This window comes from Puma concolor, chromosome D3, assembly GCF_028749965.1.
Source record: "Puma concolor isolate L17-30 chromosome D3, mPumCon1.1.hap2, whole genome shotgun sequence".
Lineage (NCBI taxonomy): Eukaryota > Metazoa > Chordata > Mammalia > Carnivora > Felidae > Puma > Puma concolor.
The window spans coordinates 21,493,967-21,516,614 of record NC_141678.1 but is presented as its reverse complement, the minus strand read 5'-3'; the positions used below and the strand labels follow the sequence as shown (position 1 = coordinate 21,516,614).

Here is a 22,648-nt window from a genome sequence, read left to right as displayed (position 1 = left end):
ACGAAGCTCCCGGTACGGATCTATGTGATAATGTCTGGGAATAAAAGGATTTGCTTTCTAAGGCTGGCTGCGGTCGGGTCACCGGGCGGGAAACGCAGGAGGCCGCCGGAGTTAGAGGCCGCACACGACGCCCCGCCCCTGGCGAGAGCCCCGGATGGGGAAGTGGCGCGGACACCGAGATGAGGAGGAGGCCCGGCCAGAGAGGCCGGGGGCAGGTGGGCGGGAAGGGGGCGGGGCCCCGGGGCGGAGCCACCGGAGCTGCGCGGGTTCTCAGGTGAGCGCTCTGTGGCTGGGGCGGGCAGGCAGGCTCCTCGAGGTCCGGCACGGAAGCCGCAAGGGCTGTGGGGCCGTAGGCGGGGCGTCCCGAGGAGACGCAGGGGACCTCGGGAGGGTTGGGGCCTCGGAGTCCCGGCCTGAAGGGGGAAGGGGCTCCGGAGCTGCGGGTGAGTGGGGCTACTCGCCGGGCCCGGGTTTGTGGAGCCTGAGGGAGGGGGCCGTGACCCAGGTTCGAGTCCAGGTCCTACTCCCCAGCCCGCTGTGTGATCTTAGACAAGTCTCCATCCCTCTCTGAGCTTCAGTGACCGCTGCTGTGAAATGAGGGTTGGGGAGGAGGAACCGCCGAGAGTGTGTACAGATGGACGTTCGGAGAACGAGCTCCTGCCTTCCTCCTGTTTATACTCTCCTTGCCCAGGAGATTGACCGCGGAACGTGGACGGTGGGAGTGTCTCAGTGTCTGAGTGACCTTGGGCAAGTCCCTTGCTCTGGCCCTCACTTTCCTCATCTACAAAATGAATGCGCTAAACCTCTTTCAAGATCTCTTTAATATTTGGGTGTTATTGTTTTAGATAGAGAGACAAGGTAGTGAGTGCCCAATTCACTACAAGGTTTCCCTTCAGGGTGTGATAGAATATATTCTTGGAAGTTAGAATCCACCCTGGCCTGAATTCCCCTTAGTTCCCAGATTTTGTGGTGTTTTCTGTTTTTTGTTTTTTTTTTTGTTTTGTTTTTGGTCCTCCAACCCTCCTCGTAATTGGAGGAGTGATTTCATCCAAGAGTTGGTGCTGCCACTCATCTGAACAGTACTGGTATATTCACTGGCCTAAAACCAAAGAGCAGTTGCAAGGAAAAATCTGACATCCCAGCCTTTTTGTGTTTCAGTGGCAGGGAGGCAAGATGACTTCTCTCCCCCAAGCTTGGAACAGCTGAAGGAAACAACAGTACAAGATGAGAACAACAAAGGTCTACAAACTCGTCATCCACAAGAAGGGCTTTGGGGGCAGTGGTCAGTATTGATCCGTTTTGGGGGGTTGCGTAAGTTGGCTGAGGTTCTAGTGTGTCCAGTGCTTCAAAAATGACACACTGACTCATGACAATAGAGGCTGGAGGTGACTTAACTGAGCGAAGCAGCAAGTGTAATACAGTAGCAGGGAGGGCAGTAGCATGCGAGAGCACAGGCCCCTTCTAAAAGCACTTGTGTTCTGATTTTTAAGGAACAATGTGAATGTTGCCAGTTTACTACCTTCCACTTATTTGTATTTTATATTATGTATTTACTATATACGTTCTATAAAATCCTAGTCTGCACTGGTTTGGCAGATAAGAAAAACTTACATTCATTGAGAGCAGTAGTAAATATACATTAGACAGGTATGATCAAAGCGTGAACCTTTGCCTGGTTTCCAGGCATAGTAAGAAGGAGCAGGACACAGCATATTGTTCTGTGCTAAACGAGATTTTTCAGCTCTGCCTCTAACTTTCCCTGTGACCTCAGGCAAGCCCCTAGTTTATCTTACTTACAGCCTCAAGCACATTAGAACAGTTTCTCTGTTTCTCTTAACACCTTGAGTCTATAAATATGCAGAATAGGATGGCAATTAGTAATACGATCTTTTTCTTTTTGTAAAGAAATAATTTTCCTTTCTGTCCTAACAACCTTATTTGCTTCAGAAATTGGAATTAACAATACAATGAGTCATTTAAAAATTATGTTTTACTGTGTATTTGCTCTTACGTATGTGTAAGTCTCCCAAGGGCAAGGACTACCCAAAAGGGAAAACACTAGTTTCTATATCATAAAGTTTGTGGAGATTGAGTAAGATGATGTATGTATTTAGCAGAGTACCATGCTCAGGGCCACTCAGTAAATGGAACCATTATAATTACCAGGACAATATATACCAGGCAGTTGCTATATTTAAAATACAATTTTTGGGGCACCTGAGTGGCTCAGTCGGTTTAGTGTCTGACTCTTGATTTCAGCTCAGGTCATGATCTCATGATCTGTGAGAGCGAGCCTCTGTCGGGTCTGTGCTAACAGCACGGAGCCTGCTTGGGATTTTGTCTGTCCCTCTGTCTCTGTGCTTCCCCAGCTTGTACTCTCTTTGTCTCAAAAATAGATATTTAAAAAAACTACAATTTCTGCTAAAATGCAGACCTTTGTTAATATTAGACTTTGTATTAATGTCTATTAATGATAGATGCTGCCTAAACATTTGTGGAATAGAATTGAATAGACAACAGAAATAACTTGTCAGAGGGAAGGATGCAAGGCTATAGTATATACAGTGTATATACAATGTATGCAAGTCTACTATACAATGTATAGTTTACTATAGCTAGGTGCTATACCCAGTCTCCTTCAGGACTATGATTAGAAACACATCCAACAAACTTAGCTGCATATCTATGCTAAACATAAAGGTTGCGAATATGATAAGGTCCCTTGTCCTTAAGGAGCTTTCAGCTTGATGCGACAGATATGCAAAAAAAAAAAAAAAAAAAAAAGATAAAATGAAACAGAGTGGAATTTGTGCTCAGTGCTCAGGGAGTTTAATTCAGACTATGGAAGTTAGGGGAAGGCATCACAGAGGATTTGGCATAAAACTTTCTTTTTTTTTTTTTAATTTTTTTTTTAAATTTTTTTTTTCAACATTTATTTATTTTTGGGACAGAGAGAGACACAGCATGAATGGGGGAGGGGCAGAGAGAGAGGGAGACACAGAATCGGAAACAGGCTCCAGGCTCTGAGCCATCAGCCCAGAGCCCGACGCGGGGCTCGAACCCACGGACCGCGAGATCGTGACCTGGCTGAAGTCGGACGCTTAACCGACTGCGCCACCCAGGCGCCCCTTGGCATAAAACTTTCAATGGAAGCAATGTACCAAATAAAATTTGGTATTAACCCAGTGCTTTGCCATCCTAGGTTGAATTTTTGTTGGTTTTGATTATATTTGAAATTTAGATATACTTATTTGTCATGGATTTTAGCATAATTAAAGACCACATCTTTCTCTCAAAATTAAACCAGAAAAAAAAAATCACTCTGTCTTTATGGTTCTGAGTTTGTTATATAAGAAAGAGTTCTCCCCACTCCCAGTGAAGGTGGGGGAGATAAACATATGAAATTATGTCTTCCTTCTATTTTAAGAGTCTCATTGGACCCTAATGTGAACTGGTATCCAAAGTTTCTCCCTGATCAAGTGCTGCCTCCTAAAATCTAAGGCATTTTATTTGGCTTGTTTTTTTCTTTTTCTTTTTCTTTTTAATGACATGAGAGGTGGTAGGCTTTAGGCAAAAGGAACCCTGGACTAGTAGTCAGTCTTGGTTGTGCTGTTATCAGCTGTTTACCCTTAGGCCTGTATCACCTACATCATTTCTTCACTTCTGTTACATCCGAAGATTTATTATGAGGATCACATTAAGACAGTATTTTTGGAAATTCTTTGAACACTATATAAATGTAAAGGATTGTGCTGTATCTGTGGGACCCAGACAGTGTGTTCCCGGTGTATGCCAGGTATGTGATAATTCAAGGGAGTAAGGTGTCCCAGAGGTTTAATTTCCAGAGAGCAAGGACTGCTTTTTCCCTGGGATTGTTGGGGCGGTAGTAGAAAGAACATGATCTCTGAGGACAAAGGTCCCTGAAAGTTGACCCACTCATCTACTCACTAGCTTTGTGTCCCTGTATGAGGTTATGATGACCCAACCTGAGAACGTATACCATAACTGGTTGCCCACATGAGTCTCTTTTCTATTTGAAATTGCCCAATTATCTTTCAGATGATGAGCTAGTCATGAACCCCAAAGTGTTTCCTCACATCAAGCTTGGAGACATTGTGGAGATTGCTCACCCCAATGATGAATACAGGTAAACCTCTCATTAGGATCAAGGGAACTAATTGGACAGGCTGATGTTACGGAATATTTTGTTTAAGGGGCTTGATGGGCAAGACAGCTCTTAGCTTTTACATAAAAGGCTTTGATAAACCGATGATCTTTTAAAAAGTAGTCTATTCTTTTGTTTTTAAAGCTGAAATGAGAGCTCTGAAAATTGTGTAGCATTTATCTGTTTCCTTGAGTGCAAGTGCATAGTTTCTTTGTTTCTAAGAGAACTTTCTCCCCTTGTGCTGCAGGTTACATTATGTCCAGAGGGATCTGTTTGCCTTTTGTTGGGGGGTGAAGAAAGCTGGTTAATTACCGCTTACAGCATCCCATCTCTTTGTTGCTTTTTTCTCCAGCCCTCTGCTTTTGCAGGTCAAATCACTTAAGGAAGATTTACAGAAAGGTAAGAATTCCATCTCTCTTCTCTTAAGATTTTTGTACTTAGAGAAACTGTTTCAGAAACTGAAAGAAATGTCTCATCATAATCTCAGGGAATGTGGGCAGCGTACTTCTTTCCTTATCAAATTGTGTTCCCTTAAAAAAATTGTCAGATATTGAAACTGCCAAGGAATCTCATTTGTCAGCATCTTGAGGGCACTGAAGGAATCATCATCTTTTTTTTTTTTTAAGGGTTTATTTATTTAAGTGATCTCAGTACTCAATGTGGGGTTCAAACTCACAATCCCAAGATCAAGAGCTGCATGTTCTACTGACTGAGCCAGCCAGGCACCCCAAGAAGCCATCTTTCTTGGCAGGGGGAAAGTTAACCTGCATAGGTGAAGCTTTATGCTTAACTCAAAACAAAACAAAACAAAACAAAACAATTGTTGGCAAAGCATGCTTTCCTAAATATTTTTTCACAAGGTGTGTGTGAAGTGCCTACTCTGGGTGAGTAGGATAAAGAAACATTGATCATTACCTATCACAAATGCAAGGCACTGTGCTGAGAGCTTTTTGTAATGTCTCTTTCTTTTTGTCTTCCCACACAACTCTTGACTGAGTGAGGAAACTTAATCTCAGCGAGGTGAATTAGCTTGTCTAAAGTCAGTAAGTGGAGGAGGCAGAGCCGCCATTCTACTTTCTCATTCTGGATCTGATCCCCTTACCATGGGGGATCAAAGAACCAAAATGTTAATTGATAGCAAATAAAGTAATTCCTTAAATAGTACTTAAAAGAAAAAAATTATAACGTATTCTAAAGGATTGTGATGTCCACTACTTTTACAATACAATATGATGGGGAAATATTTTATAAAATCCAAATCCTAATAGTTTCTTCCTTACCCTCACCATCCCATTTCCTGCCACCTGTTATGTTTTTTATTTACCAGATATATGGGCTCATTGAGAAGTTTGTTTCTCTCTTATCTACCTTCTCTACTTTCATTCCAAGTGAGAAATGATCTCCTTCCTCTTCTGAACTTTCATAGTTCTTTGAACTTTTTTTTTTTAATGTTTTATTTATTTTTGAGAGAGAGAGAGAGACAGAGTGTGAGCAGGGGAGGGGCAGAGAGAGAAGGAGACACAGAATCCGAAGCAGGCTCCAGGCTCCGAGTTGTCAGCACAGAGCCTGATGTGGCGCTTGAACTCACAAACTGCGAGATCATGACTTGAGCCAAGTTGGACACTTAACCAACTGAGCCACCCAGGCACCTCAGCAGTTCTTTGAACTTTCTGAAGTTGCTTCTTAAATTTGTTATTTTCCTCTGTCTCCATTTCTGTCTTATTTTATTTTATTTTATTTTATTTTTTATTTTATTTTTTTTTGCACAGAACCCAGTGTGGGGCTTGATCCCACAAACCATGAGATCATGACCTGAGCTGAAGTCAGACACATAACTGGCCCAGGCACCCCTCTGTCTTTCTCGTATTTTAGTTGCTAGAGGCTCAGGTCTTATTTCACCTGCTTGCTTCACCTAAAAAGCAGAGAATTCAAAACTTTTACATGCTGGAAGGCAGAGAATATTTCTTGCCCATGTCCAAGGATCATTTGTGTTGCATGTCAAATGAGTATTTATAGATTAGAAACTTGCTTCTTTTGAATATGTTATCTGATCCAGATTTCTTCTGTTTCAGAAACTATTAGCGTGGACCAGACCGTGACTCAAGTGTTCCGTCTAAGACCTTATCAAGATGTTTATGTGAATGTTGTAGACCCTAAGGTACGTTTTGGTTCTGGACTTGAATATCTTTTGGGAATGATTAATACCATTCCTAAAGGTTAGGTCTCTAAGGTAATAACGAGTTGCTTAAGTGTAGTGTTGGACTATTAAATATGTGGTTGTATATAGGTCATTTAGATTATAGGTATTATGTAGGTTTCATTTAAAGCCCTCACCCGGGGCGCCTGGGTGGCTCAGTCGGTTTAGCGTCCGACTCCGGCTCAGGTCATGATCTCACAGTCTGTGAGTTCGAGCCCCACGTTGGGCTCTGTGCTGACAGCTCAGAGCCTGGAGCCTGTTTCAGATTCTGTGTCTCCCTCTCTCTGAACCTCCCCTGTTCATGCGCTCTCTCTCTCTCGGTCTCAAAAATCAACAAAGGTTAAAAAAATTAAAAAAAAAAAGCCCTCACCTTTTCTTGTTAAAGTTTGTCCTAAAAAGATTCTATATATATGTCTGCTTGTGAAGCTAATAGTAAAATTTTCTATTGAAATATTATAATTTTTGTATGTGTTCTCTTTTTTTTTTCTGAAATGAGAAATGATGTTATAATAGGTAAAAATCATTGTGTATAAGATACTATTGACATTCTCTAAAGAAATAAAGCACAGAGCTCAGTGGCCTGTTTATGTGCCAGAGTCGAGACTAAACACAGAATTATTACTTTGGTACTCTTTGCACTTAATCATGATACAGCTGCTGTAGCATCTGTTGTAGACTTATCATCTGTGCTCAAAAGCCTTTCCTGGCAGGATGAAATTCTGTTTGTCAGGTTTCTGTTATTGGATGGTCTTCCAGTAGTTTTTTCTTGCTAAAAGGGTTCTTCATGCTTAGTGTGCATTATCTTAAGACTATGAAGTGTGGCAGAGTAATGCAGAGAGATATATTTGATTATCCCTTTTAGGATGTGACCCTTGACCTAGTGGAATTAACCTTTAAGGATCAATATATTGGCCGAGGGGATATGTGGCGATTAAAGAAAAGTTTGGTAAGATATGATTTTAAAAAAAAAGTCTCTTACTTTTCCCATTGTATTAATAATCCATGTTCCTCACAGAGATAGATTTAGTGGAGAGAAGAGTATAAAATCCTTTCCAATTCCAGCATCACAGATAATTATTGTAAATTCTTTGTGTATCTTCTTCCATTCTCTTTTTGTAGTTTTTTTGAGCTTTGATTTGCTTGTTTATAGATTTTTACTTCACATTTTTTTGTTTGGATGGTAAATTATAATATCGTTTTACATTTGAATGGAACTTTAGCTTTCAGATGTTCACATCACCTCCCTGTGGACAGGTATTTATTACCCATATAAATTTATTAGCTTATAGATGTGAAAACAGATTGAAAAGGTAAGTGATTACCCAAGCCAAAAAAACCAGTCAGTGGTTGACACCAAGCTAGAACCCAGATTTTGTTGCTTCCAGGTTAGACTGCTTTTTGCCGCATCCTGCTCCTGTTTTCTTGGTTTCTTTATTTTGAATTAACATTTTCCACCTAAAATGATCAGTTCATTGCGAGCTGGTACTGAACATTCTTCTTATTAGGCATTTTGAGTATTATGAAGCAACGCATTGTAGGTAGAATTTTCTTTCATACAGTGTATATTTTCAGAAAAAAATGCTCATTTTTTTATTGGATGGGAGAGAGTTCCATTCTATAAATTGAGAGCTGAAATAAGAAATCAATGTTCTGTAATTAAATGAATATGTAAATTTAGATATATATGCAAACATGCGTGAAGATAAGTGTATTAGCGAGGCTAGGCGTTTATTCTTACTGTTGTCTATACTTGCCACACTCGTAAGAACCTACTGTTATACCTGCCCCAGCAGGTTTCCCTATGGGGTAAATCTATTACTCCCACATTAATTGAACCTTGGGTTGTTAGAAGAAATTAGAAAGGCAGGAAACTTTCTTTGTGACCTTTTATGGCCTTGATGTGTTGTTGAATCTCATAGTCTTTCTCTTTCTGTCTTCCCTTAGGTCAGCACATGTGCCTATATCACTCAGAAGGTGGAATTTGCTGGCATCAGGTAGATATTACATCACTCTTGACTTATCAGCTAGTAAATGGAAGTAGGATCTAGTGTAGTAACTGGGCTGCATACAGCATTGGAAGCATGTGGATGTCTGTATGATAAAATACACAATAGCTTAAAATGTTAGATTGTTGTTGCTGAAGCAAACTGAAAAAATCCCAAAATGCACTATAGTGGTTTTAAGATGAGTGGAAGTTGTTGAAGCCACGTGGTATTCTGTAATAAAGGAGGTATAGACTCATAATTTTAGAACTAGAAAAAGCCTTAGATGAATGTATTTAATCAAGCTTTCTCATTTTACAGATTAAAAAACATATTTGGAGATACAAAATGACTAGCACAGTAGTTCCTGGTTTGCTGCCTTTTTAACCATATTGCATGACTCTTGATTTATTATAATTATCCCTAAATTTCAGTTTGTGGAGAAGAGCAAAAAAGGGTCTTTTAATTCAAAGAGCACATTGTCCACAGAGTAAGGCCTTCAAACAGTGCAAAAAGTGTATAATGAAAAACAAATCCTTCTTCTTAGAAAAAATGGTCTCTTTCCTGAAATTCATTATGTATAACACAAGCATATTTACATCTGGTTGACTCACTTTTAATGGCACTAGAATTGACCAGTGGGTTCTGGTGATGTAGTCTGGTCCTCCATTATGAAGTTCCCCATCAACTTTTCTCCTAATGGTTTCACTCATTTATGATTGTTGCAAGATGGTGATTTTCTTTTCTTTTCTTTTTTCTTTTCATTAATGTTTATTTATTTTTGAGACAGAGAGAGGCAGAGAGCACATGTGCATAAGTAGGAGAGGGGCAGACAGAGGGGAGTACAGAGGATCGTGAGCAGGCTCTGCACTAACAGCAGAGAGCCCGATGCAGGGCTTGAACTCATGAACCAAAAGAGATCATGACTGGAGCCGAAGTCAGATGCTTAACTGACTGAGCCACCCAGGTGCCCGGGTGATTTTTCTACTTCAGTCATTTCTCCTACCTTTGTTAGCTAGAATCCTTTTTGTAAAGAACTTTTCTTCCTCAACTAGACCTGTTTGATTAATCTGAACTACTGATCCTAAAGGAAAGAAAAGATAAAGGATTATTTTTTCCCCCCAAATGGGGATGTTTTAAAAGTTGGAGGATCAAGGGGCTCCTGGGTGGCTCAGTCGGTTAAGTGTCCTACTTCAGCTCAGGTCATGTTCTCGTGATTTGTGAGTTCGAGCTCCATGTTGGGCTCTATAGTAACAGCTCAGAGCCTGGAGCCCGCTTCGTGTTCTGTGTCTCCCTCTCTCTTTGCCCCTTCCCCACTTGTGCTATGCTCTCTCAAAAATAAGTGAAAAATAAAAAAAAATTTTTTAAAATGTTGAAGTGTCAAGATTCCTTGAAAAATCATAGATTTTAAAGCACAGCCCACGAAGTGACTAAGCCTCAAGCAAAACAAGAAATGCAACCTAGATTCACGCTTTCCAGTACAAGCTAGTGTCTCCAAAGTGGTGGGCCAGGAGTCAGGAAAGCTGTAATCTACTCCTGCACTGCTGGTGATTAGCAGGGTGATGTGGGCAGGTCAGGGAGACTCTTGAGTCTACTCTGCAAAATGAAGTGTTTGGTTTAGAATCTTTTTCTGTGAAGGACCAGAGAGTAAAGATTTTGCACTTCAGGCCACATGGGTCTCAGGTCTGTGTCCCAAATTCTTAGTTTTTTGTTTTGTTCAACATTTAAAAATATAAAATCCATTCTTAGCTGTGGGCCATACAGAAATAGGAGATGGGCTGAATTTGGCCTGCAGGCTATAGTTAGCTGAGCCCTGGTTTAGAAACCCACTCAGATGCCATTCATTCTTACATTTCTTGTTTTTCTGCACAAGTGCCCTTATCCATATGGTACCAGATATAGAAATGAAAACTTGTGACATAACGTCAGGTTTAGACTTTTAAAGATCTGTCCTAATACTTTGCTCATTCATGGTTAAATGTAAGCCACAAAATCTACCATTTCTCCAGAAGACTTATTTATAGTCTTCCTATGCTGAATCAAAAGTTACTTTTTTTTCTACAAGGAGGCATGCAAATTAAAAAAAAAAAAAAAGGAAGATGCTCTGGGACCTTATATAAGAAAAGATAGTCATTATTTATATAAAGTCATAATTATTAAATAATTTTTCTGTAACTTAGTCTTTTCACCTGGTAATTGAATTAATACATAAGGACATATGAGATAGTTCCATTACCTTGAGACCCTGCCTTTGAAATGTCATTTTTCCTTCGAAGGTAAACATTTTGATTTTCTCTGACTAAATTCTCCATGTATTCTTTAATCAGTACTGCAATCAGTATTTTTTTTAAAAAGTAAAGTTTTAAAAGAAAAGTATTGTATGATCTCCTAAAAATCAGCATTTTGCTTTTTTTAAATGTGGAACTTAGAAACCTATTTGATAGACTTACAAGTCTATTTGATCTCATTGTGAACAAATCTCATTTTTCCAGATAGAGTTGGGACTGTTGACTAGCTAAGGTTTCTTTTTTTACTTAAAAAAAAAAAAAAATTTGTGTGTGTGTGTGTGTGTGTGTGTGTGTGTGTGTGTGTGTGTGTATGGTTTCCTGTTGGATCTGCCGTACTGCAGAGGATCATCTGGGATCTTCTCTGATTTGAATTTGATTCTCTGGTGGCCATTTGGTTGGAATGTCTTTCCTAGTTATAGAATTAATATTATTAAGTACCACTTGTTCATCAAATGCTAGATACCAAGCATATGCTAAATATTTTTATATATAATACTTGCTCATTGTAGACCATTTGAAAAACAGATTAAAGAAGCAGGAAAAAGAAACAATTTACCACTCAGAATCAACCACTGTTAACATTTTGACACAGTTCTGTCAAAATGTAGTACCCTTTTTGGCTTGAGAACATATGGTATATATGATTTTATATACAATTAAAAAAAAAAGAGCCCAAAACAGTTTTCATAATTAAAAAGAAAACATTTATTCTAGAAAATTTGGGTAATACAGAGAGTATAAAGAAGAAAATTTACAGTGGTATATAAGCGTACTATGTACAGATAACCATGTTTAAATTTTGGTGTGATCTTTTAGTATTTTCTTTTAAAAAATATTTTTTAGAGGCATCTGGTCACTCGGTTGGTTGGGCATCTGATCTTGGCATAAAGCCTGCTTGGGATTCTCTCTCTCCCTCTCTCTGTCCCTCCCCTGCTTGCTCATTCACTCTCACAAAACAAATTTTTTTTTAAATTAAAAAAAAATTTTTTTAATGTTTATTTTTGAGAGGCAGAGCATGAGCTGGGGAGGGCAAAGAGGGAGAGAGACACAGAATCCGAAGCAGGCTGCAGGCTCTGAGCTGTCAGCACAGAGCCCAACACGGGACTTGTACTTACCAGCTGTGAGATAATGACCTGAGCTGAAGTTGGACACCTAACCGACTAAACTGCCCAGGTACCCCTCCCAAAAAATTTTTAAGTGATCTCTGTGCCTATCGTGGGGCTTGAACTCAAACTCCAAGATCAAGAGTCACATGCTCTACTGACTGAGCCAGCCAGGCTCCCCTTTGTGTTTTATTTTCATATATACATACACATGCTTGTATTTTTACTTAGATGGTGATACTATGTGTACTATTTTGTATCCTTTTTTTCCCCACTTAAAAGCATATAAACATTTCTGGAAGTTAAAACTCCTTGTAAATATTGTTTTAATGGTTCCATGATACTCTGTTTACTTAACTGGTCTGCCATTGCTGGACATTTAGGTTGTTCAAAGTTGTGCTGTGTGGATGACACTACAGTGACCACACTCTGCATTTATTTTAACTTCATATTCACAGAATGATGAAATTTAGCTGTAAAAGATAGTGGAGATCACTGACTCCCAGCAGCTCACTTGATAGAAAAGGGAGGGGAAGTGCCTGCCCAAGCTGCTACATAATTAAGGACTAGTGCCCCCCAGGTCACCTTTACCCTCCTGGGAGTTGGCCATGTGCCATTCTGCCTCTCTTGTAGGAAGCCATGTGCACTCTTGGGTTTTGCCCTGGGGATATGGATTTTACATTTGCATCTGTCAGTGGCTCTGTTTCTTCCCTTGAATCTGCGGAAAAGACGAGAAGCTACCTCAGGGCCAACCTCAGTTCCTGTTTGGGTAAGAGCAGATTTTAGGTTTAGGAGCAAAGGTCACGATTGCGTTTTCTCTGTGTGTTATAAAGAATAGTTCACCAAGTCCTCTCATTTATAGTATCTCATTGGATCTTCCCAAGAGCTGTAGAAGATGGATGGGGGAGGGTTATTAACCACATATACTGATTTTTCAAAAACTGGCTCAGAAAGATTGTGGCTTGACCTCCACAGGGAGTGGAGGTGCAGGAATCTAAGCCCAAATTTTGTAACACTACTTTGTCTATACATACTAGCAGAAGTTGGTGAGTTAGAGCAGTAACAATGAGCTCCATTTAGAGATCTGGTTAATCTAGCATTCAGTAGCCTGTATGCAGAGTACTTCCTGCTAACAGAACTCAGAGATCTTGGGAACATTGCATCCTTCCTTCTGTTAAAGAAACAGAAGTGCCTTCTCAGATGAGGCTTGCTACTTGTCCACTCACAGACACACTGAGCAGAGGAATGCCAAAAAGCACCCCTGTTGCTGAAAGCAGAGCTGGGAAGCATATTTTAATGTTTTTTTTTTAAAGTTTATTTATTTATTTTGAGAGAAAACACGAGTCAGGGAGTGGCAGAGAGAGAGGGAAAGAGAATCCCAAGCAGGCTTTGAGGAGCCCTATGTGGGGCTCAAACCCACAAACTGTTAGGTCATGATCTGAGCCTAAGTTGGACACTTAACCAACTGAGCCACCCAGGCACCCCTGGGAAGCATATTTTAAAAACCATGGGCTTGGTCCAGCTTTCTTCATTTTACAGGTGGGAGGGAAAGCCAGTAAGGCTGACTGATTTGTCCAATGTTTCTCAGGTAGGCTGAGCTGTGACTCATGGTACACAGCATTTTCCTTGCTTTGATTTTATCTTTTCTTCTTTTTTTATGAGGACTGATTGCTTAGGGCCAGACAGGAGATTGCTTTGGGGTTGGTAGAAGAGAAGGGCTTGAGTGGTTGGTTGAGGGATGATTATGAGGTACTCAGATAACAGCTACCACTTCCTTTCCAGAAGAGCATTTTGTGTTAATATTTACCAGTGGTATAGTTCTTGCTAATGCAAATAGCTGCTAGTACTTACTTGAGCACCTCCTATCCCAGCACTGTCCAGAATAGTTTCCCCACATTATCTGGTTTAATTCTCAGAACAGCTCTACAAAGTAGATGTCATTATCTCCTTTTTTAAGATAAGGACACTGGGTCTCACAGAGTTATTTCCCCATGGCTATTCAGCTAGTTCAGTGACTCTTAGAACTTAGATTCCTGATGGGACTTGTTCCACTCAAGTCTGATCTCCTCAGAAGGCCATGTTCTTTGAACTGTCTGTCCATTTTGTGCCCTTAAAAAGTTGCAGAGGAAAAGACATTAAGCCCCCCAAATGCAATACCAAATTGCCATGAAAACTTTTCAGCAAAATGGCCTCCATTGAATGTGAACCCTGTCCCTGTATGCCTCCTGACTGCTTGTCTTCTTTATTAAAGTATTTTTTTTTAAGTTTTTATTTATTTACTTTTGAGAGAGAGCGAGTGAAAGAGAGCAAGTGTGCGCACACGCACAAGCAGCTCCTGGGAGGGGCACAGAGAGGGGGACAGAGGATCTGAAGCAGGCTCTGCATGCACAGCACAGAGCCTGATGTGGGGCTCGAACTCATGAACCTCGAGATAGATCATGACCTGAGCCGAAGGCAGATGCTTAACTGACTGAGCCACCCAGATGTCCCCATGACTGCTTATCTTCTAATTCTGATATTAGGATTGATTTTGTTTCTGTTGAAACTCCATGTTCATGAGAAAGTTCACAGATCTTTCACAACTGTTGAAGGCTGGGATTAGCAAAATTGTTCATTAGTTCTTCCTAACTGTTTTTGTGATGTGGACCCTTTTGAGATTTGACAAAAGCTATGATTCTCTGCCCAGAAAACTTTGCATGATTTCAGAGAAATGATGGATTTCCTGAATCCCTCCTGAGAATGACATGTTGTTTATAGAGTCCCAGATTAAGAACTGTCATACAAATTCAGTACACTCTGAGAATTCTTTATGTTGTGTAATCTTTTCATGGCTTTCTGGAAATCTGTAACTGGCCAGGTCATTTGAGGATAAATATGAGAGTACAGTGAGCCACCCTGAAGTCATCCCTGTTTCTTCTTGGTTTATGTAAGACTTGTAATAACTCTTGCATGTATATCTTTTCAGGGCACAGGCTGGTGAGCTGTGGGTCAAGAATGAAAAGGTCATGTGTGGTTATATCAGCGAAGATACCAGGGTGAGATTGATAAAATGCGTTTGTGGTTTTATTTCTTCATACTGTTATGTCTGAGTCCTGAACTCAAAAGACAAAACAGAGACAAGCAAAAACTTGTCTCCTGATGGCTACTGTTCTCAGGTAGATAATATTTTAATATTGTCAAGGATGTCTGAAATTCTAGTGTTTTATAGTTGGATCTATCCAGTTTGGGGTCGATCTTCATTTTCTCTTCTGAAAGAGGTCTAAATGTGGAAATGTAGTGTCTAACCTGCAGGCTTCTTTGCCTATGAATACATCGCAAAGGTTAAACTCAGTAGAAGATTGCAGTCGGTAAATATGAACAGAGACCTTTGCAAAGGAAATCTTGTTCTTTGGTTCTTTATCCCAGTTGGAAAAAGCCAAACTGAACAACTGTAAACATTACCCATGCTGGTGAAACCACCTGTCTGCTCTTCCTTGTTCTCATCCTCTGCCTCCCTTGAGAGCAGTGGTTTGAACTGAAGGTGATATTGCCTCCCCAGGGGACTTTTGGCAATGTGTGGAGATATTTTTATATGTCACAGCTAGGATTATGTGAAGAATGTTGCTAAACATGATACAATGTATAAGACAGATCTCCAGACCAAAGAATTATCTGGTCCAAAATGGCAGTGTTGTGGTGGGGGTGCTGTCTGGTGTACTGTGGGATGCTTAGCAGCATCCCTAGCCTCTGTACGCTAGATACCAGTAGTGCCCTGCAGGTCACGACAACCAGACATGTCTCCAGACATCACCAAATGGCCCTAGTTGAGAACCAATGCCTTCATAGGTAACTACTATCTGAATTTTATTTTTGTATTTTTCCTTGTTTGCGTAGTGTTAATACATACGTATGTTACTCTAAACCGTTTACTGTATATTTGTTTTGCTTATTTTTGAGCTTTATTAAAGTGAAATTAAAAAAATAGTCCTTTTTAGCTAGCTTTTTTTGTACTTGATACTATATTTTAAGTCTATAATTAGGAGTATATGGGTTATGGGTAAAATAATGCCAAACTCTTTTTCAAATTCTTTGGACCACTTAGTATTCCTAGTAGCAATATATAAAAATCTGTTGTTTTTCATTTTTTTTCCAACACTTGGTGTGAGATTTTTAAAAGTTTCTTGCAGCTCTAGTGGGCATAGATTGGTATAGTGATCTTGTTTTGCTTCTCTCCAGTTTTCTAGAAATTTACTCTTTTTTTTTTAAGTTTATTTACTTTTGAGAGAGAGAGAGAGAGCAAGAGCGAGTGCATGTACATGCCGGGGAGGGGCAGAGAGAGAGGGGGACAGAGGATCTGAAATGGGCTATGTGCTGACAGCTGAGATTCTGATGTGGGGCTTGAACTCATGAACTGTGAGATCATGACCTGAGCCAAAGTAGGCCACTTAATTGACTGAGCCACCCAGGTGCCCCTCTAGAAATTCACTCTTTGGGGCGCCTGGTGGCTTGGTCGCTTAAGCGTCTGACTTTGGGTCAGGTCATGATCTCATAGCTTGTGGGTTCAAGCTCTGCATTAGGTTCTGTGCTGACAGCTCAGAGCCTGGAGCCTGCTTCCGATTCTGTGTCTCCCTCTCTCTCTACCCCTCTCCTGCTCACTCTCTGCCTCTCTCTCTCTCTCAAAAATAAATAAACATTAAAAAAAAAAGATATTACTCTTAAGCATGATTTACAAAGACTAGGATAATTTGGTGTATGTTTACCGCTTCAACCTTATTCATACGCTTATAATAACTAATATGGAAGCGCCTCTTGTGTGTCAGCTACTGTACTTTATTTTTATACTTTGTTTTTAATATATTTTTTAAATTTTATTTTAGGGAGGGAAAGAGAGAATCCCATTGTGGGGCTTGATCTCACGAAGCATGAGATCATGACCTGGGCCGAAATCAAAGAGTCGGACGTTCAACCTACTGAGCCACCCAGGTGTCCCTACACTTAATTTTTAATGGCTCCTGGCTGGCTCAGTTGGTAGAGCATGCCTCTCGACCTCTGGGGCATGAGTTTGAGCCCCACACTGGGCGTAAAGATTACTTAAAAAACAAACTGGTACAGAACATTATCCATGAATATCCTTCATTCTAGAGGGGAATTCAGAGTGGGGAATTCCCATTCAATGGGGATGCACGGGTAAACAGCACAAACAAGATCCCTCCCAGTAAGGAGCTTACACTGTAGTGGGGAGATAGATGTAAGTAGATACCCAGTCCATAAATGTGGTAATTACAGATTATGATGAATAATCCAAAGGAAATTAATTGGGTAATGAGAAAGACTGAGTGTGGCCACCTTAGTAAACAAGTGAGATAAATGAAAACTTCTAGGGAAAGAGATGGGCATTGTGGTAGAGAATAACAAGAGACCTTCTTTACAAAGGTGGGCAGGGAGGTGTCTCTGAGAAGGTGCCAGAAAGGTGAGACTTAGTGTATGAAGGTTGAGACAAAGAGAGTTCCAGGCAGAAGAAACAATTGTGAGAGGCCAGTGTGACAGAAGCCTAGGATATGAGTAGGGAGAATGATGTCGATATGAAGGTGGTCTGGTTCCAGCCAGTTCATGCAGGTCCTTGTAACCAGTGTAGAGTGTATTGTAAGGACGATCTGCTGAAGGATTTTAAGGGGGGAGTGATTTCCAAATTAGGCTTTCAAAAGATTACTTATTCTGTTGGATTTTTTTGTTGTTGTTACATAAGTTAATACCTTTGTTATAGACTAGTGATGTTTCAAATGGTGGAACTTCTACTGGTCTTTGAATTCTTTCAGGGCTGACTTTGCTGTGATGGCAGAAGTGTTGTGTGTCCAGGCAGCATGGGCTATTCTTTGCATACAGGAACCACAGTGCCAGATCCCCACAACTCGTCTTCATCTTAGTTTTGTCACAGAAGGAGCATGTGTACTTGTGCTGACTTTTTTCAATTTTCTTTACGATTTTCCTGATGGAGGCTCCATAACAGGTCCTGTATTTACCAACAATTCTAATTTTCGTGGTGCATTTAACCATGTTGCCACAAACTGGGGCCAAGCTCAGAGAGCCATCCAGTTGGATTTTGTTGAACAAAAAAACCTAAAGTAGCAATGGCAAAGTCAACTTTTTTCTCTCTGGTAAAATAAGTCATTGGGTAGGCCATTCACTGCTAGGATGGCATTGTCACAATTATTGGTGATCTAGATAGGTTTTTTTGTCTTCCTGTTCTGCCTTCCTCAGGATTGGGCTTCCATGGTTCAGTTGGAGCTGCTGTAACCACTTCATATTCAGGTAGAAGAGAGAGGAGCTACTTAGGAAGCCGGGAGGTTTAGTCTTTTGATAGTCCCTTGCCTTCCGGAATAGTGTTGGCTTCCCGTTACGTAGGAAGAAAGGATGTGCCATAGGCATCCACAGTATGTGCTGTAGCCACTCTGGCTCTGTGTAGAGCATTGTTTGTAGGGGCAAGAGTAGAAGCAGAGAAATGGCTTAAGAAGTTAGAAGACTGTGGCATGGACTGAGGTTAGAGCTGTAGCAACGGAGAGATGTGGGCAGACTTGGGATGCGTTTTGGGATAGAGTCTACAAAACTTGCTGATGCACTGGATATAAGGAGCAAAGGAAAGAGAAGAATTGATCAGCTCGATAGACAGTTGGTGGTGTCATTTATGAGGTGGGGAAGACAGGAGGAGACATTTGGAAGCATTTGAGAAAAGATATTTGTGAGATACCTGTTGGACTTCTGAGAGGAGAAATCTGGGGAGGCAGTTGAGTCTGGAGCTCATTTTGTCACTTCTCCCATATGTGCCCCTCCCCTCCAAACCCTCCCACCCTATCCTGTCCTGCCCTTAGGAACCATTTGCTATTCCTTAAACATGCCACATTCTCTCTTGCCTCTGTATCTTTGCACATACTACTCTCTCCTGCCTAGAGCACTTAGATCCTGCCGTCCCCCCGTACAAGCTACTCATCCATCCTTCCGCACTCCTCTCAGGCTTCCTTGCTTCTGGAAAGCCTTCCTAGTTCCTGAGGCAGTCTGGGTATGAAGGGTGTGTACGATGTGAATTATAATTTATTAGACTGGCAGCTCATCAACTGGCATATCTTAGCCCAGCTTCTACATTCGTAATGAGCTTTTCTTTTCTTTCCCAGGTAGATTTATTGTCCTTTCTCCTATGTTTCTTATGAGAACCTTCGTGGAATGTTTGTATATGTTGCTGTCTTTTGCACATCTTAATCCTCTACTATAATTTCCTAAAAGGCAGGGACAGGATCTTCTCTTCAGAGTTTATGATGTGAGGGATGAAGCTTGCTTTTAGAAATCCCATGCCACAATTGAGAAAATCTTCCATCATTGGTTTTTTTTGGGGGTGGGGTGGGGTTAAAGACATTTAAGATTTACTGTCTTATATTTCATTTCTTTTATTTATTTATTTATTTATTTATTTAAAAAAATTTTTTTTTTCAACGTTTATTTATTTTTGGGACAGAGAGAGACAGAGCATGAACAGGGGAGGGGCAGAGAGAGAGGGAGACACAGAATCGGAAACAGGCTCCAGGCTCCGAGCCATCAGCCCAGAGCCTGACGCGGGGCTCGAACTCACAGACCGTGAGATCGTGACCTGGCTGAAGTCGGACGCTTAACCGACTGCGCCACCCAGGCGCCCCTCTTTTATTTATTTTTTAAGATTTTATTTTTAAGTAGCTCTGCACCCAATCTGGGGCTCGAACTTAGAACCCTGAGATCAAGAGTCACATGGTCTATGGACTGAGCCAGCCAGACGCCCCATGTCTTAACCATTTTAAAGTGTACAGTTCAATAGTGTTAAGTACATTTACATTGTTGTGAAATGAATCTACAGAACTTTTTCTTCTTGCACAACTGAAACTACATCATTGCTTTTTAATGCAACTATGTTTTTGTTTATTTCAGGTGGTGTTCCGTTCTACGTCGGCTATGGTTTACATATTTATTCAGATGAGCTGTGAAATGTGGGATTTCGATATTTATGGTACTGTCCCTAAGTGATGGTTGTAGCTGCCATTGGGTAGATATTTCTGGTTTCCCCCAAGTTGGTATCATTTTATAGCAAGATGTTGACATTCTCTAAAAATGTATCTTGAGATCTTTATAAATCCTCAAATGCGAAAATAAATATATTGAAAGTAAATATTTTACACACACACACACACACACACACACACACACAGACATTTATTTATTTATTTGGTGAATTCCATGAAATGCTGTACAGTATTAATGGAAAATCTGACTTCTCAGATCTTTAATTATTCTGTAAGTATAGGTTGAAAAGTCATAAAGTCACTCTGTGGGTAGGAACCAACACTTTCTTTGATATCTTTCATTTCTCTTCCTGTCACTCAGAGAAATCTCCATGTTGGTCTCATTTTATTAGAATTACTATGTAATGAGTAGAGGGAAAAAAAGCTGCTATGAGGTGTGGATACTGTGTCCAACACACCAACCCTATAGTGCATGTATTTCATATTTGTGTTTAGCAAATTATAAGCGAATTTGTGCCATGGGTCATCAAGGTCACTCAAGAACAGCAAGAACTGCAAATGATAATTCAGTGAATGCCCAGGGTCCTCTTCTAATCAACTTTGAACATCATTGTGAAATACTCACATTTAGTATATATTCTTCGTCTCATTCTGAAGATAACACTGTATTTTTCTTTTTTAAAAAAAGTTTATTTTGAGAGAGAGAGCGCACACACACGCGTGTGCGAGAGAGAGACAGACAGACACCCTAGCAGGCTCCATGCTGTCAGCTTGAACAGTTTGGGGCTTTAACCCATGAACTGTGAGACCATGACCCGAGCCGAAATCAAGAGTTGGACACTTAACTGACTGAGCCACCCAGGCACCCCAACTCTGTATTTTTAAAGCATCAAAGTGTTTCAATCTTGGATGTTACCTTGGAGCCATGGCCTCTTAGGCAGATACTAAATTTGGCTTGGTAGAAAGTCTAAGTTGAACACTTCTATACATCTGGCTTTTAGGATCTTGTTTTAAGATACAGCAGAACCCACCTTCTCTTTGGTCTCGTTCCTGGTATTTTACTGAGAGAAGATATTGTGAACAAGAAATAAAGATAATCTTCACCCTCTTCTCATTGCTTTTCAGGGGATCTATATTTTGAGAAAGCTGTGAATGGTTTCCTTGCTGATCTCTTTACCAAGTGGAAGGTATGTTTTTTATATAGTAAACTTCATTACATAAACTTATTCATTGCAGATTTTAGAAATACACTGTTTCTACTAAGCTGCCTTTAGTTAAAGTATCTAAGCTAAAGCCTAAATTGATAAAACTATAGATTTAATTACTTTAACTGCCTCAACATGATAAAGGTCATTTATGAGAAACCCACAGCTGACATCAGACTCAATGGTGAAAGACTAAAAACTTTCCTCCTTAAGATAAGGAACAAGGTGGAGTGCCTGGGTGGCTCAGTCGGTTGGGCGACCGACTTTGGCTCATGTCATGATCTCACAGCTCGTGAGTTCAGACCCCGTGTCGGGCTCTGTGCTGACAGCTTGGAGTCTGGAGCCTGCTTCGGATTCTGTGTCTCCCTCTCTCTGTCCCTCCCCTGCTCACACAGTCTCTCTCTAAAATAAACATTAAAAAAAACTAAAAAAAAAAAAGATTAGGAACAAGGTGAGGATGCCTGCTGTCACCACTGGTGTTCAGCATTGTACTTGAAGTTCTAGCCTCAGCAACTAGAAAAAAAATAGAAAGCATACATATTGGAAAAGAAGAAATAAAACTATTCTATTGACAGATGATCTCCTATATGTAGAAGATCCTAAAAAATTCACCAAAAAACTATTAGAGCTAAGAAATGGATTCAGCAAAGCTGCAAGGTTACAAAATCAACACAAGCAATCAGTTGTATTTCATCAGCAATGAACACTCTGAACAAGAAATTTAAAAGCAAAGAAATAAATTGTATGTATGTACTTATTTAAGTAGGCTTCACACCCAGCACAGAGCCCAACAGGGGGTTTGAACTCGCAATCCTGAGATCATGACCTGAACTGAGATCAAGAGTTAGACACTTAACCAACTGAGTCACCCAGGCTCCCCCAAGGAATTAAATTTTAAAAAGAGAATTAAATTGGGGCACCTGGGTGGCTCAGTTGCTTGGGTGTCTGACTCCTGGTTTTGGCCCAGGTCATGATCTCACGGTTTGTGAATTCGAGCCTTGTGTCAGGCTCTGCACTGCTGGTGAGGAGCCTGCTTGGGATTCTGTCTATCTCCCTCTTTCTCTGCTCTTTCCCCACTCACTCTCTTTCTCTCTCTCAGAATAAATAAATAAACTTAAAACAAAAATTAAAAAGAGAATTAACTTAAAAAATTCCATATACAAGAGCATCTGAGAGAATAAAATACTTTCAATTAATTTACCCAAGGAGGTGCAATATTTGTTTGCTAAAATCTATAAAACCTTGCTGAAAGAGCTTAATAAAGATCTAAATAAGTGAGAAAGAACCAACCCATAATCATAGATTGGGAGACTTAATACCGTTAAAGTGGCAATACTACTCAAACTATAGTTCAGTCCCTATCAGAATCCCAGTGGCCTTTTTTTGCAGAAATGGAAAAGTTGATTGTAAAATTTATGAAGAATTGCAAGGGATCCTGCATAGCCAAAACAACCTTGAGAAAGAACAATAAAGTTGGAGGACTCTTACTTCGTAATTTCAAAACTTACTACAAAGCCAAAATAGTCAAAACCATGTGGTACTGGCATTCAGATAGATTTGTAAATCAATGGAATAGAATTGAGAGTACAAGAAATCAATCGATACATCTGTGGTCAGTTGATTTTAGACAAAGATGTCCATTTAATGAGGGAAAGAAGAGTCTCTTCAACAAATGGTTCTGAGGCAACTG

The 22,648-nt window shown here is 40.3% G+C and overlaps 1 protein-coding gene and 1 pseudogene across 12 annotated transcripts in view; one reads left to right on the top strand and one right to left on the bottom strand.

The window, feature by feature from the left end:
- The first annotated feature begins 232 nt into the window (after window positions 1–232).
- Window positions 233–22,648, top strand: part of DEPDC5 (DEP domain containing 5, GATOR1 subcomplex subunit) — a 128,654-nt gene continuing 106,238 nt past the window's right edge. For 9 of the 12 annotated variants that reach the window (XR_015242348.1, XM_086682008.1, XM_025933466.2 and 6 more), the window contains exons 1-10: window positions 233–274; window positions 1,159–1,282; window positions 4,060–4,147; window positions 4,518–4,564; window positions 6,238–6,323; window positions 7,225–7,308; window positions 8,307–8,356; window positions 14,701–14,770; window positions 19,662–19,740; window positions 20,879–20,940. Coding sequence is in view for 11 of the 12 variants with exons in the window: in XM_086682008.1 (XP_086538134.1) it covers window positions 1,225–1,282; window positions 4,060–4,147; window positions 4,518–4,564; window positions 6,238–6,323; window positions 7,225–7,308; window positions 8,307–8,356; window positions 14,701–14,770; window positions 19,662–19,740; window positions 20,879–20,940 (624 nt within the window). In the remaining variant the exon portion in view is untranslated. Of the gene's footprint in view, window positions 275–425; window positions 444–1,158; window positions 1,283–4,059; window positions 4,148–4,412; window positions 4,565–6,237; window positions 6,324–7,224; window positions 7,309–8,306; window positions 8,357–12,425; window positions 12,505–14,700; window positions 14,771–19,661; window positions 19,741–20,878; window positions 20,941–22,648 lie in introns of those variants that run through there. The other 3 variants (XM_086682007.1, XM_086682009.1, XM_086682010.1) reach the window with 3 other exon arrangements.
- Window positions 17,507–17,768, bottom strand: LOC147575395 (large ribosomal subunit protein eL43 pseudogene; annotated as a pseudogene).